At 37.8% G+C, this 24,236-nt stretch overlaps 1 protein-coding gene across 1 annotated transcript; it reads right to left on the bottom strand.

The window, feature by feature from the left end:
* Nucleotides 1–1,090: 1,090 nt before the first annotated feature.
* On the bottom strand, nt 1,091–20,988 carry LOC100367054 (uncharacterized). The gene is made up of 12 exons (XM_085493692.1): nt 20,931–20,988; nt 11,113–11,754; nt 9,846–10,490; nt 9,327–9,506; nt 8,546–8,783; nt 8,071–8,315; nt 4,130–4,345; nt 3,416–3,661; nt 2,957–2,989; nt 2,419–2,442; nt 1,986–2,225; nt 1,091–1,411 (listed from the first exon to the last, which is right to left on the bottom strand). The coding sequence occupies exons 1-12, from the start codon at nt 20,986–20,988 to the stop codon at nt 1,191–1,193; spliced, it is 2,988 nt and encodes a 995-aa protein (XP_085349818.1). The 3' UTR covers nt 1,091–1,190.
* Nucleotides 20,989–24,236: the final 3,248 nt, after the last annotated feature.

Below are 24,236 nucleotides of genomic sequence, written 5' to 3' on the forward strand. Positions count from 1 at the left end.
ATTGTTTCGCACTCGCAGGTGGTCCAACCTTCTCATATGGTATTGATTAGAAAGAAACAAAGGACGTGAGATAATGACTATCGTCAGAACAAACTGACACGCACTTACTTTATGTGTAAGTGGCTGTATGTATGTATTTCAGTGTGATCGTGATAATGTTGTATTGAAGCGCTCATTTGACGGCAGTTCTCTTTTTGAAGGACGTGGTGGCCCTGAGAAAGGCAGTTTTTGTTTGCGTGTGTTAGGGATGCGACGGGCAAGTTGGATATGTTTGGGCATGATGGTTACACGTTTGGCGTGAATGGCACACAGGTTGGTGTCTTCGAAAAGACCTACTAGGTATGCCTCGTTGGCTTCTTGTAGGGCCATCACGGCGGAGCTCTGGAATCGAAGGTCGGTCTTGAAAATATTGTGCAACTTTTCGAACCAGACGTTGGAATGACAGCTTACGGATCAAGAGCTCTCTATATACTATATTAGCCGGCACTTCACGCCAGTTTATTGGTCGTGATTGGTGAATGAATTGATATTGTGATTGGCCGGCAGATACTGGCCGTGATTGGTCGAATTAACGGATTCATTTTGGATGAGCGTAACCTTGCGCATAAACATTACATTGGAAAATCCCGCGCATTACATCTGACATCACACGCCCGCCAAATTAAACTTTTTATCTTTTTTTTTAAATATATAGTTTTATCTACATAAGAAGATTACAATACTTTTAATCAGACATAGTGTGAAGCTTTTATGCACACGTGATTACGTCATCGTCCAAATCATATGTATATATGTATGTATACAGCAAATTCTCTTCGAAAGATCACTAAAACCTAAATATATCGCATTCATTGCTTTAAAACATGCCTAGCCGCGGATAATGCCTTCTGCGTCTTTCTATCCACACAATATATATGGCTTTGAAAAATTATATTAAAGGGTCGTGCCGCGTCCTGTTCGATATGGTACTCATAGCGACGTATACAACGCGTGTAAAATACATTGTTAATTTACATGAAATTTGAACACGCGCTGAGCAACGACCACCGCGCTTTAAAGGGTCTTGTTGGAGAATATAAACCAAGACAAGTTTCAATCTGCTATCGTATTTTTATTTCACTAATTTCATGCCTCATGCAATTACATTACAATTAACGAGTCTATCACGCCGTCACTTGAACATAATGAATCTACAACGTCATAACCTCCACTTCACAGAAATGCAGCATTTGAGTCTTGTCCTGGAGTTGAACGCTGACATATCTTCCACGCATTGATTCGCCACAACCGCAATTCATGATGAGTGTTTCTTGTCTAGACCGTTTTCCCATTACCATCATACCGCACACTGGATTGTCTTCAAAGTTCTCACTATCACCAACGCGTACTTCTGCGTTCTTCAAACGGAATGCTGGAGAACAAACACAGTAGCAATGTTAACACTGAATCCCGATTTGTTTATGCAGGTCAAAACGTATTGCACCATAGACTATTTATTTGTGGGTAAAATGAGCTTTGATTCTAGACATTATGTTTCAGCAAGTGGGATATTCAGAGACATAAAAACAGCAATACTATGAGGTTATTACGAGGATACCTCAAAGTATGCACGAAGACAATACAGCGGGAATATCGATCAACGCGCAGCGGAGGTCGATGTGATGGTGTACTGTCTGAGTGCATACTTTGAGGTATCCTCGTAATAACCTTATTATTATACATCATTTCCTTCCAAGGATACATAATGGGAATGTCGAAATCCAAAATGTTTAGAATAGAATCAGCGAACTTCTTTGTGGCAGCCATACTTAATTAATACTTTGTTTTCATTATTACAGGACTCTTACGCGCGTAATAATTCCATATTTGGAATTCGCATTTCTTAATATGGTAGGATGAAAATATCCCGTAAAATACCGCAAAATTACGGCACGCTGTAACTTATGGCGTTACGGTGACGGATGAATAATAATAATACAACTTACAACAACAGTCCTGTCTATTAGTAATAATAACTTGATATACATCTTTTGATTCGCCAAGATCTAGCTTCCACCACGGCTGAAATTCTTTGTTGGTTTGTATGCAAGATTTTCCCGCTTTCAAATCACCGTTCTTGTTTCCATCCACTGCACGGCTTGCAACAGCGCCATTCTTGTTAGTTGAGCTCTGGCTGGCAATCTTACCAACGGCGATATTGCTCAGACCATCGGGATTTATACATGCTGTAATAGAACATGTGAAACTAATTACCACAAATTATAATTACCGGAATTATAATTGTTGTGCTCACTTTTTGAAACGAAGTATTTATGTTTGTATAATTATATCATTGCTGTGTGCTGTATTGTACATTTTTATTGTTTGCTTATTCTATTGTTATTAAAGTTTACATATTCTGTCCATATCTCGACTTACCTTCAGTTGGTGGAATAGTTGTTCCTATGTTGAAATAAAATAGTGCATACGTTATTTTTTTTATAATATGTATATATATATTATGTATGTGTACACTTTATATGTGTATACAGTGAGATTCGTTAAAACACATCAATGACTATTTGTAGTAACGACGAACTAAATATTTACAGGATTGCCAATCATTGGTTGTCAAATCAACCAAAACTATCAAAAAACTAGATTACTATGAATAACCTAGCCCGTTGACACACTATTGACTACCAATCATTGCCTGGCTTGTGGCAAATAATAAATTAGAATTAACAATGAACAATCTCGACAACAATAAATAAATGTATATATTTAAATCATAAAAAAACACAACACCCTTTTTATACTTGGTTTATTGAACGATATTATTTCTTTCTTCATCATTGATTACAAATCAAGATAAGTCGTACAGATTCAGTTGACATACATTGTTATTCCACATATTTGATATCGTGGACTAATGTTATAGGAAACGATGATGAACAATACAACTAACGCGACTTACCGTCTTCTACTAGCAATGTTGTTGGGACAGGAGCTATAACAAAACGTGAAATTCGATAAGAATTAAAATGATTGTTCTTTGCCATGTTAGATTACAAACATGAACTACCATCACATTATGTTTGTCTGTTGTAAAACAGATTATAAAATAACAAATTGTATTGCAGATTTGAAGAATTGCTCATTTTGTTCCTGTTCTTTAACGAATAGAAATACTACAATTGAAATAACGTGAAAGAATGTGTAATTTATTTGCTAATCATAGCTTAATTTCGTAAAACTATTGGGTGACTTATACCCATTTTACAACTTATTAAAATATATAAATGGGCATTTAGAGGAGAAAAGTAAAACTGATTGCAGGGACTGTTAGAAGAAGATCCCAAACTTGAAACGGCTTTTACATTGCAATAGGTTCATTAAATCAAATCATGTCTATCTTGATGAGGTTTTTACTTACGTGGAGGTCTGAAAGTTCCTTCTTGACCAAAAGCCATTACCTCCACTTCACAGAAATGGAGCATTTGTTCTTTGTCTATGAGCTGAATGCTAACATAGCGACCCCTCAATGATTCGCCGCATCCACAGTTCATTATGATTGTCTCTTGTCTAGATCGCTTACCAAGCACCATCATTCCACACACTGGGTTGTCTTCAAAGTTCTCACTGTCACCAACGCGAACTTCGGCGTTCTTCATACGGAATGCTACAATATACATCAACAAGTGAAAAGATTGTCATAAACATTATGAATCGAATTTGTCAAATAAATGCCTACTGGTGCCATACTTTATGGCGAAGCTCCACATATACGTAATGTGCGATTAGTTTTAAACATGCTTTAACAACTGATGTTCAATGATAGTAGGAGTAGGAAGATTAAAGCAACATTGTCATGAATTTTGCTGAGGAAAGCTGTATCTTTCTACGAATACACATTGAGCTCAATTTAAAACTTTAAATAATGTAAAAAATCATTATCCAAAACGAGTTCTTGTAAATGCTTCTGTGAATGTGATGATGTAACAAAATTACAGTATACGGAATACAATATGACACTTCGAATACATCACTACATGTGGAATATACCACTATATGTGAAATACATCGATATACTTTAAATATCTCATTACATGTGCAATGAGTGGGTCCCACGATTATGAATGAGACTCACAGCAACAATCCATTCTATTGGTGATGACGACTTGATACACATCTGTGGGAGCTCCCAAATCTAGCTTCCACCAGGGCTGATACTCCTTATTGGTTTGTACGCATGACTTTCCAGCTTTCAGGTCACTGTCCTTGTTACCATCCACGGCACGACTAGCAACAGCCCCATTCTTATTAGTTGAGCTTTGGCTGGCACGCTTACCCACGGCGATATTTACTAGGCCATCAGGGTTTGTACATGCTGTTGAGGTAAAATTAAAAGCAAATAACAACATGTGTTTGCAAAAACAATACATATGTATAATTCATACGTATCGATAAGTGAGTGTATTTCTACTGTTGTATGTTGGTCTGTCCAAATTATGTATACATATACGTAAGGTTATACTTCGAGGAACTATAGTATCGATGAGGACTAAATATTCAAATGCAAGCACGGCAAATACATACCTAATGTTGGTGGGATAGTTGTTCCTTCCTCAGCTGTAAAAACAAACACACAATATTAAAATTAAAATTAAAAATTAAACTTCAAATACGGAATTCAGTAATTAGTTGTTTTTTTCTATAACTCATGAAAAGCAATCAATGGTGTACACATGTTTGGTAAGTATTATATCAATTAATTTCGTTATCAGCTGTGTATGTACCAGACTATACAGCCACAATCGTTATTTGCATCGTACCGCTACACCTATTTATTTATCTTCAACATTTTTGAAGTATGCCACATTGATTGGTAAATTATAAAGGTGTGCTATATAGATTGTAGCGGCAAATAGTTCATTGAAAATGACTACCGAGATCCGTGGCTACCGTTGCGACCAAAAAACCCATGATAATTGTTTATTGCCCCTCCAATAAAGTTCCATTCTACCCCGTCTTTAAAGTGTAACTGAATTGGGACAATTGACTTTCTTTGTGTGCAAAATTTATTTATAAACAACATTATGAAAACAAAACAAGTGAAAAATGAACATAAATTAAATAAACTAGCAATAATAATGTTCTGGATAAGGAAACGCCCACGTCCAATTTCTTGGCCGACTCAGAACGAGGCTTCAGCTAGAGAACCTAATTAGCATGCAAGGGTGATTTGTGACGTCACGGGGGGAACTTGTCATCGTTTCACAATGGCCGCTATACGCATGCAGTGCTCGGAAAGCGACACGGAATCTATCTTATCATCGTCTGACGAGAGTTATGAGATCGAGGAATATGATGACAACGAGAGATGTCACGATTTTGTTTTACAGTGCCAGGGACAAAGTGGCCCATACAGGTTTGAACCTGCGAGAAAATACGCGATGTGGGTGATCGTGTGCCTCCCCAAAATGACCATGACGATTCAGGCACCTGGTTAAGGCACAGGCACAGAGTTTGAACATCGTGACCGAAAATCTTAACGTTGTTATTTTTATTAAACTCCACCTGAACAATGTATCAATAATGTTAGAAAATCTGCACTCTAAAATGTAAATTTGTGTGCGTCCGGTAGGATGCGAATACCTACAACTGCAAGATCGAAACAAATGAAATTGTACTGATAAATGATTCGGGCGTAAATGATACGTATTGATAAATGATTCGGGCACTGCAGATAACGTTATGAGGAGAAGCTCCATTCCAATATTTCCTGGTGTTCTTGACGGCTTTGGTCCACTGAATTATTGTTGTTCCCCCCCCCCAAGGAGAAGACAAGCCGAAGGACCATAAAAGCATAATATTACACGACTTTGTGTATTTGTCAATTTTGCATATATTTGGTATATATATGTTCGTATATATCTAGAAAAATCACGTCTTTCGTTAATAATTTCATTTGTTTGAAAGGTCCACCGACCGTGTCCCAATAATTTGTTTGGAATATCGATCCCCGTTGGTTTCTCCAAACGGTCCCGACGTCCGCCATTCAACACAATCAGCATTTATATATAGCAATTCACCGAGATCATGTTCCGTAATTTGCTGTAAAACCAAATAATGAAACAAGTACTATTTATTATATATTTTTTTACCTCTCGAAACTACAACAGTGCGTAGAGTTATTGCAGTGGAATAGTCGCCTTGAAATCGATGGACCTTCAACTATCCATTTCTCACCTTGAAATTAAAAAAATCAAAGAGCATCGGGGGATATATTATTAACCAGTCTTGCCAATCGCTAGCTTTATGTTATTCGAATCCATAAAATTCATGAGTTTTTCGACATTTGTTGGCAACTTCGCGCTAAAAATGGATGAAAAAGTGGGTGTGGTTCTCTCGCAAAGTTCTGTCGATAATACGGACAAATATGGTTCTGTGACCCAGGTCGTGCCCCGATCAGGTGACTCTCAGCCAATCAATGGTGTTGTAACAAAGCATATTTGATGCAAATTGAAGGGTCGTCGTACCATCCAATCTCCGGCGTCGATTCACTAAGTTTTTTTGCGCTGTGACAGGCTTCACAATTATTCACTGAAAAAACATCGGCATATTTTGACCATGGAGCTCCATGTTTTGACAAACGGATGGGATTTGACCTCAGTTCAAAAAAAGAAAAAAAAACAGGGCTGAGATACAAATCAGTTTTGTGAGTTGGGAAATAAGATAAACCAGACTAGGCTGGGGTCGACGATTTTCAGTATCGAAGGACTTTCGTGTGAATCATAATTTTCAAATTGTTCATCGGCTGGTCACCAAATACGTCCATGCTGATCGTGACTTAATTTTGAAAATTGGATGTCAAATGTTATCAAAGACCGACGCCATCACAACCATCCAATCATAGGTGGGAATGTACGCACTTGTTTTGGAACTTTGTATCAAGATGACTGGCGACAACGCCGACGCACCAGGCAGCGTACGTGGGTTTTGCATGTATTAATAGTCCGGGCATGGGATCGGTTCTCTTACCAGCAAATGAAATGAGTGAAAAAATGGTAATTTTATAACAAGAACAGTTTCATTTCGTATATAGCAAATTTTGTTGTATCCGAACGACGATTGCATCGTGTGATTTAAATTTATCACAATTTTCCTTGCAGCCAATACGACACTCGTCACCTTGCCGATTGTAATTTACTTCACAAAGTTGTTGGTGCCCAATACTCGCAACACTAAAATAATTCAACAAGATATCTTTTTAGTAAAATGTCATTTTACTCTTGATTATTTTATTTTATTATTTTATTCCCCTTACCGCCCTGAATTTCAAATCGATTATATATCGAACTTCTTTACATGTGTTTTCCTTTACTGTGTGCAAATAATGAGGTCATACTCATGTCACAATACTTTGAAGCTGATGCCATGTTGATGCCATGAGACTGCGAACCTGAGGCCACGATGATGCCACAAAATAAGCGAGGCGAGCACAGCTTCAATTTTCAATGACACGAAGCTGATGCCGCAATGATGCGATGCTGGGGCGACAATGAAGCCATGCGTAGGCGACAATGATGCCACAAAGGCCAAAGCTTTCGCGAGAACTGTACTGTATGCTGGTTTACTAAACGCTTGCGTATGGAAAATGGTTAACAATCTTGTCTGCTAGCAATCTCCTGCTTTATGGTCCCCGTTGGTGGCGCCATTTCGGCAACACTCGTAATGCCGAAAAAACTCGAAGGTGACGGGAAAAGGGGGAGTGGCCCGGTTTTGGAATATCATTGACTGTTTACCCAATTTATATACCATTTTCACTTGATTTTGTTTCATAATGTTGTTTATAAATATTTTTTGCACACAAAAAAGTCAATTGGCCCAATTCAGTTACACTTTAAGTCCACTGTTCCGAACACCATATCATATATCAGAGGAACAATGGAAACAAAGACGGCAGAGAATTGAACAGTCGTGGACTTCTCCATGGGATCCCAGCAGCCATAATGAAAAACGTATTGACAAATTGCAGCGCCTTTAAAATACGAGTAATATTCCACTTACGTATCTCGGTTGGTTCACTTGATGGAAGAGCCATAACCTCGACTTCGCATATTGTTAATTCTTCAGTTACACCAAGCAGTTGAATGCTGACGTAGCGTCCAGTGATTGGCTCCCCACAATCACATATGACGTCAATAGTCTCTCCACTGTCTGAGATCTTAGCGCCGCACATGGCATTTTGTCCTGTGTTTTCACTGTCTCCGATATGAACCTCGGCATTAAGAATTTTCAAGATCACCTGTAAATACAAAACAACAGGTCTACTGTCATAATGGTATTTGCACAAGTCTAATTTACTTGGTAGCATTTCATATATAAATAATATATTATCATATACAGTACGTTGTATGGGTAGATATGCAAACATATCAACAATCAATGGAATTACTCCGGTATTACAAACTAAAATTATTAAGAGTTATCTCTACATTTAAAATGTTACCGAATAAGAAATGTTGTCAGATCGTTCAGCTGAAACGATGAATGCTCAGACTTACCGCAGCAATCTTGTCTATTGGTGATAGTGACTTTGTAAATATCCATACTCCGTCCGAGGTCAACTTTCCACCATGGATCAGATTCAAGTGTTGTTCTAGAGCACGACTTCTGTTTAAAGTCGCTGCTGTTGTTTCCGTCAATCGCTTTTTCGGCTTTACCACCTCCCTTTTTGGAACTTTGTGATGCGATTCCTTTACTAGCCACGTTGACAAGTCCCTCAGGCAGTTCGCATTCTGAAACATTGGGTTCACAGAAATGATCGGATAATGATGTGTTACATGCATTCATTGTTTCGTAGGACTATCTTAGAGATGGGTCAGATCAGGCTGGTTAGTGGTGTCATGTATGCGTAAATGTGCAAAAAACTTGAAATTTCGAAAACAGGACTTATATTAAGATAAATCCCTAAATGGCAGTCCTATAGTAGTTCTATTCTAAACTCACTATTCGTCTCATACAAAATATACGTTTGAATGCGTTATACATATATTCAAAGCAACAATAGCAGTGATTTAGATTTCGATTTAGATCATAAAGATGACCAACATATTGCATAGACACAATTAGGCCATCTTTTTTACTTGCAAGTGATTTAATGTGCAACGTAGCATTAATGATATGCTTCCAGAGTGCTCATTACGGCAATGATCGTTGGAAATTGGCACTAATGATACAAGAAATTTAAGACATAGATTATAGAAGAAATATCGACAGTTACAGCTTTGGCTGCTTTAATCTTGTTTTTCCTTTTTAAAACTTTATTTGAGGCTACAAACCTTGCTCTGTTGGTTCCTCTGTAGGCTCCACTGTAATTGGGTTTTCACTAGGTGGCGCTGCAGTGGTTGGTTGTTTCGTGGTCGGTACGGCAGTTGTTGGTGCTGCAGTGGTTGGTGCTGCAGTGGTCGGCGCTGCAGTGGTAGGGTTCTTTGTAGTTGGCGCTGCTGTTGTGGTCTGGGCTGAGTGGGAAATACATTGTAACATCATTAATATTAATCTTGTTTTAATGTGTCGTCCTAGTGACACCAGAAGAAATTTGAAAACTTCCATTAGTCTAACGTAGCTCACATCGTTATTGACTTGAAACTGTATATCATGACGTAGTTACAATACTGATATTGTTCAACTGACAGCTGACCAGATTAATGTTGTTCACTATTCAGTGGATTAGCAAGAAAGAATGATCCAAAGTTATATTATCAACGTATTTCATACCTAAGCATATGGTACACATTTGTAGCGCTTTATAATATAGCAATGCATATTGTTTATAGAATTTTGCTCTGCATTAGACTTACCTGGGCATATTTCACACATTTGTTGCGCTTGTTCCATTTCACTTGCAGACAATGCTTTGTTATATATTTGCATACACGTTATCATACCCTGGAAGTATCTTCCATCTCCAACACGTGCACCCATACGTGCTTCATATTGAGTTGAAATCTCAGTTACACCAATATTCTGACTAGCCACTTCAGCACCATTCAACCACAGTTTAGCAATACCACTACTATAATCGTAAGTAGCTCCAAAGAAATTCCAATCGTTGTGTTTCAGGACATTGACAGCTAAGTAATTGGTAAACTGCAAAGCACGATTACAAAAACGAACAAACTCTTGGGTTGGGGCAGTTTGCCATAAATGGACACCCCAGTTGTCTCGTTTAAAGTTGAATATTGGACCGCTGTTACCAGTAGGGTAGACATATGCCAGCATGGTGATGGAATAACGAGTATCATATGCACCGTTGTTTGGAAATTCAATATAAGAATTGGCATTGCCATGGAAACGATAGGCACTGCATATATCGCCAGCACCATTTGAGTCTAATGTTGCCCCGGTAACTACACCATCATTTCCATTTCCAGACTCGTCTTGTGTAAGTGACTTTGCATTCAGAGGCCAATATGCAACTGGTGTGAGCACTTCAGTTGGCATTTCTGAGAAATAAAACAATGTGGTATTCAAACGTCAGATCGTTAGGTCTCAAATCAACATTTGCAACATGTATGGAACAGTAATAAATACACTCTGAACGATAACAACGCGACTCATAATAGGCATGTCTTTTATCAAAAAGTTGTTGCAAGGTGTGCAATTTTCCCTAACACATTGACACACACAATTCATTGGGGTTGAGATATGTTTATCACTGTTCATAGTTTTGGGCAAGATGTGATCACAACTGAAAAGGTAGTATAACCGTTGTTTCAAACGTCCTTGCCAGCACATACAGTAAACTGTTGTTGACTATTAATGTTATTGAAAATAATCTTCTAATTCGATCAGTTGTTTCTAAAAAAATTATTACTGTTCATTGACAAGGTTGCTTCAAATGAATTTACATTATGTTCAAATAGTCGTTTGTAATATCATGGAACTCAAATTATAAATTCGTTATTGCACATTGACAAACTGTGTTGTATCTGTTACTATTCGTTCAAGGCTTAATACTGTGATTGAAATAAGTATGGATATAAAAAATCAACCTACACAATAGTTACTAATTTATAATATAGCAATGCATATTGTTCATAAAATGTTGCTCTGCATTAGACTTACCTGGGCATATTTCACACATTTGTTGCGCTTGTATCATTTCACTTGCAGACAATGCTTTGTCATATATTTGCATACACGTTATCATACCCTGGAAGTATCTTCCATCTCCAACACGTGCACCCATACGTGCTTCATATTGAGTTGAAATCTCAGTTACACCAATATTCTGACTAGCCACTTCAGCACCATTCAGCCACAGTTTAGCAATACCACTACTATAATCGTAAGTAGCTCCAAAGAAATTCCAATCGTTGTGTTTCAGGACATTGACAGCTAAGTAATTGGTAAACTGCAAAGCACGATTACAGAAACGAACAAACTCTTGTGTTGGGGCAGTTTGCCATAAATGGACACCCCAGTTGTCTCGTTTAAAGTTGAATATCGGACCGCTGTTACCAGTAGGGTAGACATATGCTAGCATGGTGATCGAATAACGAGTATCATACGCACCATTATTTGGAAATTCAATGTAAGAATTGGCATTGCCATGGAAACGATAGGCACTGCATATATCGCCAGCACCATTTGAATCTAATGTTGCCCCGGTAGCTACACCATCATTTCCATTTCCAGACTCGTCTTGTGTAAGTGACTTTTCATTCAGAGGCCAGTACGCTTTGAGGCCCGATGGAAAAGCAGCATCTAGGGAAAGAATAAAGTGTAAACAATTAACCAACAATAAGTTTTTATGTCAATTTCCTTAGAAATTGAAATTAGTAATTATAGTTACATAAGGTATGGCATTATGTTCAAACACCACCATAGTCTCAAACAGCATTGTATTCTTTACTCCATGTTTCTAGAAAAATGATGATACATTCAGATTTACTGGAGTACTGCACTTTGTATTTTGCTACATATACGTGTTGTGTAGTTCGCTGTCATGTAATACAAATAACGCTATCACCACATGGATCTATGTAACTCAGGGATGGATCGACCATATTACACTAGTTGAGGCTTTTTACATTAAGATTTTTTGACGAATATAATACGTGCAATTGTTTGTGTTGACGTTACATTATGATGATATCATTTGCAATAGTGCGTTATAATGCGACGACCACCTGAAATACGAAAAGTCATAAATACATATTAAGTAAACTTGCCGATTGACCAAAGTCTGTTCTTTTTTTTTCTCCAATGTAGCTATACAACACTAACATATGCCATTCTACGCCACACTGTAGCTTAGAACAACATCGTGTCCAAACGGTTTTTTTAGCCTGCGCGATATATTGCCTTTTATAATTTGCAAACATAATTGTTGAATTTCATGGTATATATATATATATGTATTTTCTTTAATTTGCATTCCTAACTTTAATTTTCAAATTGATTGTTCCAAATTATAATATAAAATTAAATTGTGGATTCATTTCCCGAACGAACACCAATACTGTATGTAAATTGAAACATACTGCATGAGGACTTGTTCCGTGTGGCCACTTAATTAATTTAGCCAGTTGAGTTGAGTAATACAATACAGAATTTAATACGTCAAAAAAACTGACCACAAACAATCTGTTTTCTGACTGGTCTGACTGTTAAGTGTTAGTGTTGGGTAGCCAATCAGGTACATTCTTGTAAGTAGTGTCATGAATTTGTTTTTGCGTATCTGTTGACCGACTTAATTAGTTGATTATTAGCTGAATTGCTGTGTTATGTCTGTCGTCGTTTAGGCCTATTTGAAGTTATGGACGGAACTTGGCTCAGTGATTTGGAACTTATTACCAGATAACCATCGCGATTATATGCCTATATATGTATTGTTTGATAACGCAAGCTTTTGTTGCCGTATGAGTTGTGTTTAGATTAACGACTTTTGAGTTCAGTTGAAGTTTATAAGCGTATATGACAGGAGTTTGATTAATAGCTTTTTTTTCATTGTTTATTAGTTACCGCTTTGCAATGCTTTAACCGAGAGACGCATCCCTGGTATTCACGTGATCATGCTGTCGACTGCAGCGATGGGCTGATCGCATGGTTACACCGCCATGCCTTAGTTTTTTTTGACCTTTTGATATAGAGTTTGTAACCTTAGTAACGGAGACAGTGCAGCGAAGGGTTATCTCATCGAACCGTTTTGAGAAAAGTGAGTCTATTGGTAGCCTTTCCCTTGTTTTTGATTTATAACCGTTGATATTTGTGACTTTATAACCATTGTATTTAGACTTTATAATCATTGTACTTAATTAGTGTGTTTTACTCTTTTTGATTTATACCTTTTATTAGTATTGTATTTAACCCTATGACGATGAGTGGCTGACGGTATCTTTGATTTATGAACGTGTTATGCCAGGAGGCACAATCTCAGTTTGGGTGAAGGGATGTGTCATGAATTTGTTTTTGCGTATCTGTTGACCGACTTAATTAGTTGATTATTAGCTGAATTGCTGTGTTATGTCTGTCATCGTTTAGGCCTATTTGAAGTTATGGACGGAACTGGGCTCAGTGATTTGGAACTTATTACCAGATAACCGTCGCGATTCTGACAGTTGGTATCCATAGTTATTAATGTAGTGAACGATTAATCAAAAGATATGACGTATTCAGTTCTTAGTGTGATTGGCTTTATGATTGAAGGTTACGCCCTAGAGTCTTTTTACTGCTTTGTAATTGGTTAAAGTTTTGAAAATGAATAAAGAGAGTTTGAGTCGGTCTTGAGGAATACTCCACGATAGACGCAGTAGAGAGAGGCAGTCCTGAAGAGTCGTGGTCCAGTCCTGGAGAGCCTTGGGACGAGTGTTGACGCAGTCTAAAAGAGTCTTGGGTCAACCTTGCGATAGTCTTGGGGACTTTTCCCCAGGGCGCTGTGTCTTATAGAGTGCTCGATTGACCGACTAAGACGAGAGCTGAAACGTAATTCGTTGTGTGTGTCTTATTTGACTGTAAGGTATAAGTGACTTTCCCGATCCCATACCTCAAGGGGACGCGATAGAGAGACGAGACGAGTTTCCCCCCTGACAAGTGTGGAGACCTTGAGAGGAGAAAGAATTTACCGCCTGACACGTTTTGGATGAACCCGGGCAGGTGTTTAACACACATTGACATCCTGAGAAGAAAAGTGAAATGGCGAAGGTGTGTCTTTCTTGCGAACCGAACTAACAGCTCCATGGCAGAGATGACTCAGAAACCGCGCTTGACGACTAACGGCTTTACCAGTATGGCACCGATGTACAACGCTGAAGAGATGAAGACTTCGAAGCCCCTTCGGAAGGACAAGTATCGTATAGGACTGTATAATTAAGAATTGAGCGACATTAAAGACAAGAAGATGACATAGAACGACCCCGGACTAACGCGATGACAAGAGGAGACGCTTATAGACTTTGACTTTAGCTATATGTGTATTGCTTAGAGAACCGCTCGTTGGACACTGTAACTGACACTGTGTAACTCAAGACATTGAACTCTTTTCCACAATCCCAACACCATTGCTCAGTAATGTAATGTATTGCTTGCTTTTCCTATCGTTTTTACCGTTTCTTTTAGTGATGTTGAATTGTATGTATGTAAGCGCCCAGAGCTTTGTTTTGAACTGATATTTAGTGACGTGCGAGGTCCTTTATAACGATTTAAGCGCGCCTCAGTGGACAAGTATTTGCAACACAGTGTTATGAGTTTTGTGAAGTTTATAGTGTTTTAATGAGTTTATGAGTACGGAATATGATGGGGAAAGTAATGCCCCAATGAGTTTTTTAAGAGTTTTGAGATTTGTCGATGTATGAGATATCGACGTTTTAAGAGTTGTTTTTGTTTATGTGTTGTTTCCGGAATACTTCTGACGCTTTTTGAGTTGATAGCACCTTTGTAACGTTTTTTAATGTCTTTTTGAGATGAGAGTTTGGTGCGCCTATATATGTATTGTTTGATAACGCAAGCTTTTGTTGCCGTATGACTTGTGTTTAGATTAACGACTTTTGAGTTCAGTTGAAGTTTATAAGCGTATATGACAGGAGTTTGATTAATAGCTTTTTTTTCATTGTTTATTAGTTACCGCTTTGCAATGCTTTAACCGAGAGACGCATCCCTGGTATTCACGTGATCATGCTGTCGACTGCAGCGATGGGCTGATTCGTATGGTTACACCGCCACGCCTTAGTTTTTTTGACCTTTTGATATAGAGTTTGTAACCTTAGTAACGGAGACAGTGCAGCGAAGGGTTATCTCATCGAACTGTTTTGAGAAAAGTGAGTCTATTGGTAGCCTTTCCCTTGTTTTTTATTTATAACCGTTGATATTTGTGACTTTATAACCATTGTATTTAGACTTTATAATTATTGTACTTAATTAGTGTGTTTTACTCTTTTTGATTTATACCTTTTATTAGTATTGTATTTAACCCTATGACGATGAGTGGCTGACGGTATCTTTGATTTATGAACGTGTTATGCCAGGAGGCACAATCTCAGTTTGGGTGAAGGGATGTGTCATGAATTTGTTTTTGCGTATCTGTTGACCGACTTAATTAGTTGATTATTAGCTGAATTGCTGTGTTATGTCTGTCATCGTTTAGGCCTATTTGAAGTTTTGGACGGAACTTGGCTCAGTGATTTGGAACTTATTACCAGATAACCGTCGCGATTCTGACAGTTGGTATCCATAGTTATTAATGTAGTGAACGATTAATCAAAAGATATGACGTATTCAGTTCTTAGTGTGATTGGCTTTATGATTGAAGGTTACGCCCTAGAGTCTTTTTACTGCTTTGTAATTGGTTAAAGTTTTGAAAATGAATAAAGAGAGTTTGAGTCGGTCTTGAGGAATACTCCACGATAGACGCAGTAGAGAGAGGCAGTCCTGGAGAGTCGTGGTCCAGTCCTGGAGAGCCTTGGGACGAGTGTTGACGCAGTCTAAAAGAGTCTTGGGTCAACCTTGCGATAGTCTTGGGGACTTTTCCCCAGGGCGCTGTGTCTTATAGAGTGCTCGATTGACCGACTAAGACGAGAGCTGAAACGTAATTCGTTGTGTGTGTCTTATTTGACTGTAAGGTATAAGTGACTTTCCCGATCCCATACCTCAAGGGGACGCGATAGAGAGACGAGACGAGTTTCCCCCCTGACAAGTGTGGAGACCTTGAGAGGAGAAAGAATTTACCGCCTGACACGTTTTGGATGAACCCGGGCAGGTGTTTAACACACATTGACATCCTGAGAAGAAAAGTGAAATGGCGAAGGTGTGTCTTTCTTGCGAACCGAACTAACAGCTCCATGGCAGAGATGACTCAGAAACCGCGCTTGACGACTAACGGCTTTACCAGTATGGCACCGATGTACAACGCTGAAGAGATGAAGACTTCGAAGCCCCTTCGGAAGGACAAGTATCGTATAGGACTGTATAATTAAGAATTGAGCGACATTAAAGACAAGAAGATGACATAGAACGACCCCGGACTAACGCGATGACAAGAGGAGACGCTTATAGACTTTGACTTTAGCTATATGTGTATTGCTTAGAGAACCGCTCGTTGGACACTGTAACTGACACTGTGTAACTCAAGACATTGAACTCTTTTCCACAATCCCAACACCATTGCTCAGTAATGTAATGTATTGCTTGCTTTTCCTATCGTTTTTACCGTTTCTTTTAGTGATGTTGAATTGTATGTATGTAAGCGCCCAGAGCTTTGTTTTGAACTGATATTTAGTGACGTGCGAGGTCCTTTATAACGATTTAAGCGCGCCTCAGTGGACAAGTATTTGCAACACAGTGTTATGAGTTTTGTGAAGTTTATAGTGTTTTAATGAGTTTATGAGTACGGAATATGATGGGGAAAGTAATGCCCCAATGAGTTTTTTAAGAGTTTTGAGATTTGTCGATGTATGAGATATCGACGTTTTAAGAGTTGTTTTTGTTTATGTGTTGTTTCCGGAATACTTCTGACGCTTTTTGAGTTGATAGCACCTTTGTAACGTTTTTTAATGTCTTTTTGAGATGAGAGTTTGGTGCGCCTATATATGTATTGTTTGATAACGCAAGCTTTTGTTGCCGTATGACTTGTGTTTAGATTAACGACTTTTGAGTTCAGTTGAAGTTTATAAGCGTATATGACAGGAGTTTGATTAATAGCTTTTTTTTCATTGTTTATTAGTTACCGCTTTGCAATGCTTTAACCGAGAGACGCATCCCTGGTATTCACGTGATCATGCTGTCGACTGCAGCGATGGGCTGATTCGTATGGTTACACCGCCACGCCTTAGTTTTTTTGACCTTTTGATATAGAGTTTGTAACCTTAGTAACGGAGACAGTGCAGCGAAGGGTTATCTCATCGAACTGTTTTGAGAAAAGTGAGTCTATTGGTAGCCTTTCCCTTGTTTTTGATTTATAACCGTTGATATTTGTGACTTTATAACCATTGTATTTAGACTTTATAATTATTGTACTTAATTAGTGTGTTTTACTCTTTTTGATTTATACCTTTTATTAGTATTGTATTTAACCCTATGACGATGAGTGGCTGACGGTATCTTTGATTTATGAACGTGTTATGCCAGGAGGCACAATCTCAGTTTGGGTGAAGGGATGTGTCATGAATTTGTTTTTGCGTATCTGTTGACCGACTTAATTAGTTGATTATTAGCTGAATTGCTGTGTTATGTCTGTCATCGTTTAGGCCTATTTGAAGTTTTGGACGGAACTTGGCTCAGTGATTTGGAACTTATTACCAGATAACCGTCGCGATTCTGACAGTTGGTATCCATAGTTATTAATGTAGTGAACGATTAATCAAAAGATATGACGTATTCAGTTCTTAGTGTGATTGGCTTTATGATTGAAGGTTACGCCCTAGAGTCTTTTTACTGCTTTGTAATTGGTTAAAGTTTTGAAAATGAATAAATAGAGTTTGAGTCGGTCTTGAGGAATACTCCACGATAGACGCAGTAGAGAGAGGCAGTCCTGAAGAGTGGTGGTCCAGTCCTGGAGAGCCTTGGGACGAGTGTTGACGCAGTCTAAAAGAGTCTTGGGTCAACCTTGCGATAGTCTTGGGGACTTTTCCCCAGGGCGCTGTGTCTTATAGAGTGCTCGATTGACCGACTAAAACGAGAGCTGAAACGTATTTCGTTGTGTGTGTCTTATTTGACTGTAAGGTATAAGTGACTTTCCCGATCCCATACCTCAAGGGGACGCGATAGAGAGACGAGACGAGTTTCCCCCTGACACGTGTAGAGAACCCGAGAGTGGAGAGATTTTCCCCCTGACAGTAGCCTCATATTGACTCGGGTTAGCTGGTTGAGTGCTCTGGAGGTAGTAACCACAAATTCACAACGTGTTTGCTGGCAATATTTGTTTTATGTCAGTTTTATTTAGCCAGCTGCGTAGTGGGTATTGTATCGGGCTATGTGGTCGGTAGACGAGTTCAAATCCTACTTTGATGGAACTACCATAACGGTTCGATCCCTCTAACTGGATGAGTGTGCCACAGACTGAATGCGAAGGCCAGATCAAATTGACCCAAATTCATTTATTGGCGTATGCGACTTCGGCCAACCTTAGTTTTAGTTTACTGGTTCTTGTTTCGAATAGTTCTGATTGACGCCTGGTAACGCATTAACTTGGCATAATTCCAATATGAATAGAAAATGTACAACCCTGTCACGTTGGCGCAAATATCGGATATGGTTCAGTCTTGGGCAGAATGTCATATTTACACTCTTTACAAAGTGGAAATAACATACCCAAACATAGATCTTGAATACAAGTCGTATATGAAATTTTACAAGCACAGGAACATAGAAAAAAGACAACAATGACATTATTCAATGTCGGGAACAACCGTCTAGTGGAAAAATAATATTTACGGTAAGTTTAAGCTGTTGATACTGTTATGAAATATAATCGTTTTCGTTCACACAAATAGACTGGCAAACAATTACACCAAATTATCATAGCTTCATTATTGTAAGCGTGGTTACCATAACAGCGGCACCGTCAAAAATGTAATCGAGTCGTATATTTTTTTTAAGTCAAGGATGTCGAGGAGTAATCCAGAGTATGACAGTGCAATAATTACAGAGATATGACATTTCATTCCGCTCTTCATTGATGTTTACGTAAGGCAAAACAATGAAAAGTTTCTGACAAATATATTCTAATACGTGACAGCTACACAGCAGACGACTCCACCGTCATAAACTTACCTCCAGTACAGATGCTCGATACTAGACATAGTAGAGACGGCAACAAAGTAAACAATTTCATCGTTTATTTTTTGCTCAGTGGACTAGACTGTCAGGGACCAGACCACTCAGCTATTGAATGAAGTAAACCAGCTCGAGTCTTTGTTTTTATAATGTTCGTTGGGTTAAAATTTGAATAAATTCGCACATTATTTAATTAAATATTACAATTATGAATACCGAAAATATGCCAGGGTCACGCAATTACAAGTGACAACAGACAACAGGTGCTAGTTAAACTATTTTTAGATGTTGTTGACCAGGTACTTTGGAAATATCGAAAAAAAATTCTTTAGTTTCAAGTCGCATTCAAGATATATGTTCCCATGTGGTAACCATCGGTAGATTTATTTTATTATCACTTTTACGCCAGCTGACTATGAATTAATATGAGGTTATTACGAAGATACCTCAAAGTATGCAGGAAGACGGTAGAGCGGGTGTCATAACCTTATTATTATTATAATCTTTTCCTCCCAAGGATACATCATGGGAATGCCGAAATCCAAAAAGTTTTGAACAGAATCAGAGAACTTTATTTAGACTACGCGGGCTTCGGTGTCACGTGATATATAGTTCAAATACGTTATCTTATCAACCATTTAGCCATCTACATGCAGAAATATATACCACGTTACGCGTATGAATGTTTAATTACCAAATTTCAGGTTTCAATGTCAAGCAATGTTTTATCACAGTGCGCCATACCATCTACAGTCTCATTTGTAGCTAGTCATGCAATAATTACTAAAATTTCCTTCCAAATATCTGTCTATCACACCACTACATAGCAAATAAATGTTTGATTTGAAACAGCTGAGAATGAAACTTTCAAACGTCTCATTTGTATTTGTGCACAAGAGACGATGGCCGTACTTCATACCAGGCCGTACGCGTTCTGAGTGAGCTTCAAACCAGACTACACGTTACAGAGTAATCGAATACAAAATCCGACTAAGTACAGCGCTATATGCCACCCCATCACCGGAATTGCCAATTAGGCACTATAGTTTACTGATCCGGTGATGGACAATACGTCACTAACCTCGTTCATGACGAGCGGCAATCTTTATTTCACTTAAAAGCGTTCTAATATATTTGTTTATAAAACTAGATTATTAAATCATACATGTTGAGTACACGTTCCATCCACTGACAGGACAACGCGTGTTCAATATTGGATTATTTTGTTTCTACATAACAGACTCACATATGCGAAATACTGTAAATATGAATAATTGTTTTCAAAACGGTTCTTGTGATACCGAAACTACTATGCAATTAGCATGTGTCGTGCAATGACATTTGATCGTGAGCATTTCACCTACTGATTAAAAAACACTCGTTCATCGCACTTTGTTATTTAAAAATACGTAATTAGTTATTCACCAATACGAAATAATTCTTTCAAAAACAAAATTCATCAATAATTTATGACAAAAACTATGAATACTCATTTTATAACTATTATGTTTTTTCGCGATAATTGGCCAAACGCAATAGATCGTAGAATCGCCGCCGAGATCTCGTTTGGAGGAGAAGGCCCACAAGACATATTGATTCATTGTCTTCCGTCTGCGCGTACACTGTTTAAAATGTCAGTTAGATATATCATATATCGATAAAACAGTGATTACCGGCTTCTTGGATGTTTGGTCCATTTTTGGTGCGGAAATTATTGAGTTCGGTGGCCATAGTTGGTGAGCAGCGACATAATGTCAAGCACAAATATTACAAAACTCAAGATATTTGATGTCTTACTTCGAATGATTTGAATCCATGGTGTTATTCAAATCGCACAGAAAGGTGTTATAACTAAATCGTATTGTATAAAATGTAACGATCCATTTTATTAACGCACAGCAAACATAATGCATATATATATATACTAAATTCAAGTTTGTAAATCACCATTTAGTTAAATATTCAGAAACATCAAGTAGGTGTTTTTTTAAAATACAAAAAAAAATGTTTTCATAAAGTTATGCAAAATAATGTCATTGATATTAGCCTATCGTATATTGACACTTCTTCAATGTGCACGTGGTGATATCTTTGAAAGGCAAGTCGCTATTAATACAGATTGCTAACTTTAATATCCGATGAAGGGAAACTGGCGTTTACTATTAATATTTGTTGATATCATTATCATTCTGTTTTTGTTTATTAATAACCTTTCATTAAGCCTTCATTAATTATGCAGAATAGCTGAAAGGCACCAACAATGTAAACGCTTGCAAATGAAGTAACATATGTTTGTTATTAAAATTTGCAAGCTATTGTTCAGAGTTACAGAAGGTTTAGAATAGACCATTATTTATGCATTGGGAACAAAAGAGTTGCGATATTTAGATACAAATTATACCGTCACGGTGGGCGTTGTTTTCCTGCTGTTATCTTTTCACTCGGTTCAATGTAAAATAGTACTGCCGGCAAACGGATTGTGGTATGTCGCAAAATTGAGAATATACACCTCATCCCATCACGTCAGTTTGTATGAAACACGGTATGCCGTAAAATCGAATGCACTTATCGCACCTTCCAGTAAACCGCCGGCGGGAAACGAACCCGTTTCCAATAGTCACTGAGTAGCCTATTCCTAGCCTACGCCAACTCAATGATATAGTCATCTTATGACCTCAAGAGAATAACAGTTCGAACAGAAAATATAAAAAAAAAACAGACGACGGTAAAATGTCATCTGCAAATTATGCAAATACGGTAGTTTCCGATTGGTTTAATCTGGTTATTACAGAAATAGATTCTGGTTACGCGAATTACTAGTACGTCACTGGTTAAAAACCTAATCTGTGCCGCTGAGGGCGCATGCAGATATACAAGTCGTTTGTTTTTATGTTTTTTGCGGTCATACAATTATTTTCCATTTTTGCTATTTTCGGGGATTTTTTTTTTTATTTTTTTTATTTCAAAACAAAAAAACAATAAAGCTTGTAAGCAAGGCTACAAGAGAACATAAAACAATAATACTAGTAGTCTAGAGTTTATATGTATATTATTTGGGGAAGTGTTATACCTTAGCGTCAATTTATTTTTAAAATGGCAAATTAAAATGAAATTCACCAAATTTTTGTCATATTAGAGTTACAAAATGTACCTTCAGATACAGAAAATGTGTGACCGACATTCTTTGCAGACTTAAGAATTCAACTGTCGTGTAGAACAGTAATCCTGAGCGACGCGCTAAAGTCACATGAACGACGCATGCAGGCTTCTTCATTGTCCCGTGACACTCCTATACCATAGCACAGACTGGACAAAGTCCATAGCGACATAGCCATTTCCCATGTTTCGACATTGCATCACGTCATTACCGTACACAATCAGACGATAAAGTGTTCCTCTATTGCGTTCCATCGACTCTGAATCAGCTCAACATTATGACGCTCAAGTCGATAACAAAAACACGTGCAACATTCCTGGCGTTGCGGGGTTTGTGATGTGAAAATATTAAGCATATTAATACAAACTAACTAAAAAAAAGCACTTTACATGAAGCATGGATTGACTTTAAATATTTGTTCACGATCGACTCGGTGTCGTCTGCGCGTTTCATCTCAGGGTGACACGACCATTCATGTTCCAGGGCCACAGAATTCTACGATACGCACCATCTGGTGATGTCAATTGAATGTTTATGTACCATACCATCATCATATGTAAGGTGTTATCACATAAACAATCACCCGCACACAATGCAAGAATTATGTGGATAAAGGCGGTGGTCGTCGCGCCGCGTCCTATTCGATATTGGACTCATAGTGACGTACACAACGCGTGTAAAATACATTGTTTATTTACATGAAATTCGAACACGCGCTACGCGACGACTACCGCCCTTTAAGAACACATACGCTAGTGAGGTTTCTCGTACAGTTGTTTGATTATTGTAACTCTAAATTGTTGACGTCCATATCCATGCAGTTGGAGGTTGCACACCATATCCATATACTAATACAGTACTAGTCATAGCGACATACTGGTTAATTAAGCCATGTTGTACTTACTCAAGGATGAGGGCAATATAATGTTTGAAACTGGAGTAGGCAATAAACATTACACTAGCTTAATATACTAAATAAAAATATCTTATATGATGTTCCCAGAATTCCCCCACAGGACCATATTTTATTTGGACTTTATTGACACTGTGGTTTCTACATTATTGTTATACTAGACCGCGTACCCCTGGCGGCTTCCGTTCTACAACTATTCTACCATTTTGCCTGCGTTTTCTTTTTTTAAAAACCAACTTCCTTTTGAATTCAACTTGAAGAAGATCATTACAACATTTTTTCCGGTGAACGCTGATGGCGTTCAACATTTACTATACCAACATATGTATAGAATTGCAACGACAATGGTATTTTAAGACTGCAAACAATAAAACACTCACAGTGCAAGGCTAGTTCACCAACATGTCTATTCTCTTGCTTGAGTGTGAAAGTACATGGTTTAGTGACTACCTCTTATGTGTTTAAATGTGATGCTTCAATTAATAAAGGTATACAGTTCACTTACCTGAAAACGTATTGGAACAGGACCTATAACTTGTACCCATATGGGACCTGCAGTCTATGTTCAGCTTAATTTGTGCGACATATAGCCAGGATTTGGAAATTACTGTGAAATAATTTATTTTCACTGGAATTAATTTTCGCTGAAAAGACTTTTTGGGTATTTTGTATATAATACATTTTTTCTGATTTTTGATGAGTTGAATGTAAAATTTAAGAAAAAAGGTAAATTGCTGGATTTGATTTTTACTGAATCACTCCTTTGGCGAAAATAGCGAAATTCCATGCGAAAATAAAGCATTTTACAGTATAAGCACTCCCATCTCTTCAATAAAAACACCGTAAATTAAAATCCGGGTTTGGCCGGTTAGTTATGTAATGACGCAAAATGGGTATTTATCCCAAAAT

This window comes from Saccoglossus kowalevskii, chromosome 19 (assembly GCF_978046115.1).
Source record: "Saccoglossus kowalevskii chromosome 19, keSacKowa6.1, whole genome shotgun sequence".
Lineage (NCBI taxonomy): Eukaryota > Metazoa > Hemichordata > Enteropneusta > Harrimaniidae > Saccoglossus > Saccoglossus kowalevskii.

Bases quoted from the DNA above. Each gene is read 5' to 3' on its own strand.
- LOC100367054 (XM_085493692.1), bottom strand. From the start codon at position 20,988: ATGGCCACCGAACTCAATAATTTCCGCACCAAAAATGGACCAAACATC. The intron at 2,990-3,415 runs GTAAGTAAAAAC...GTTTTGTTATAG, and splicing joins AGGAACTTTCAGACCTCCAC to CTCCTGTCCCAACAACATTG. The intron at 1,412-1,985 runs GTAAGTTGTATT...TTTGTTCTCCAG, and splicing joins TAATAGACAGGACTGTTGTT to CATTCCGTTTGAAGAACGCA.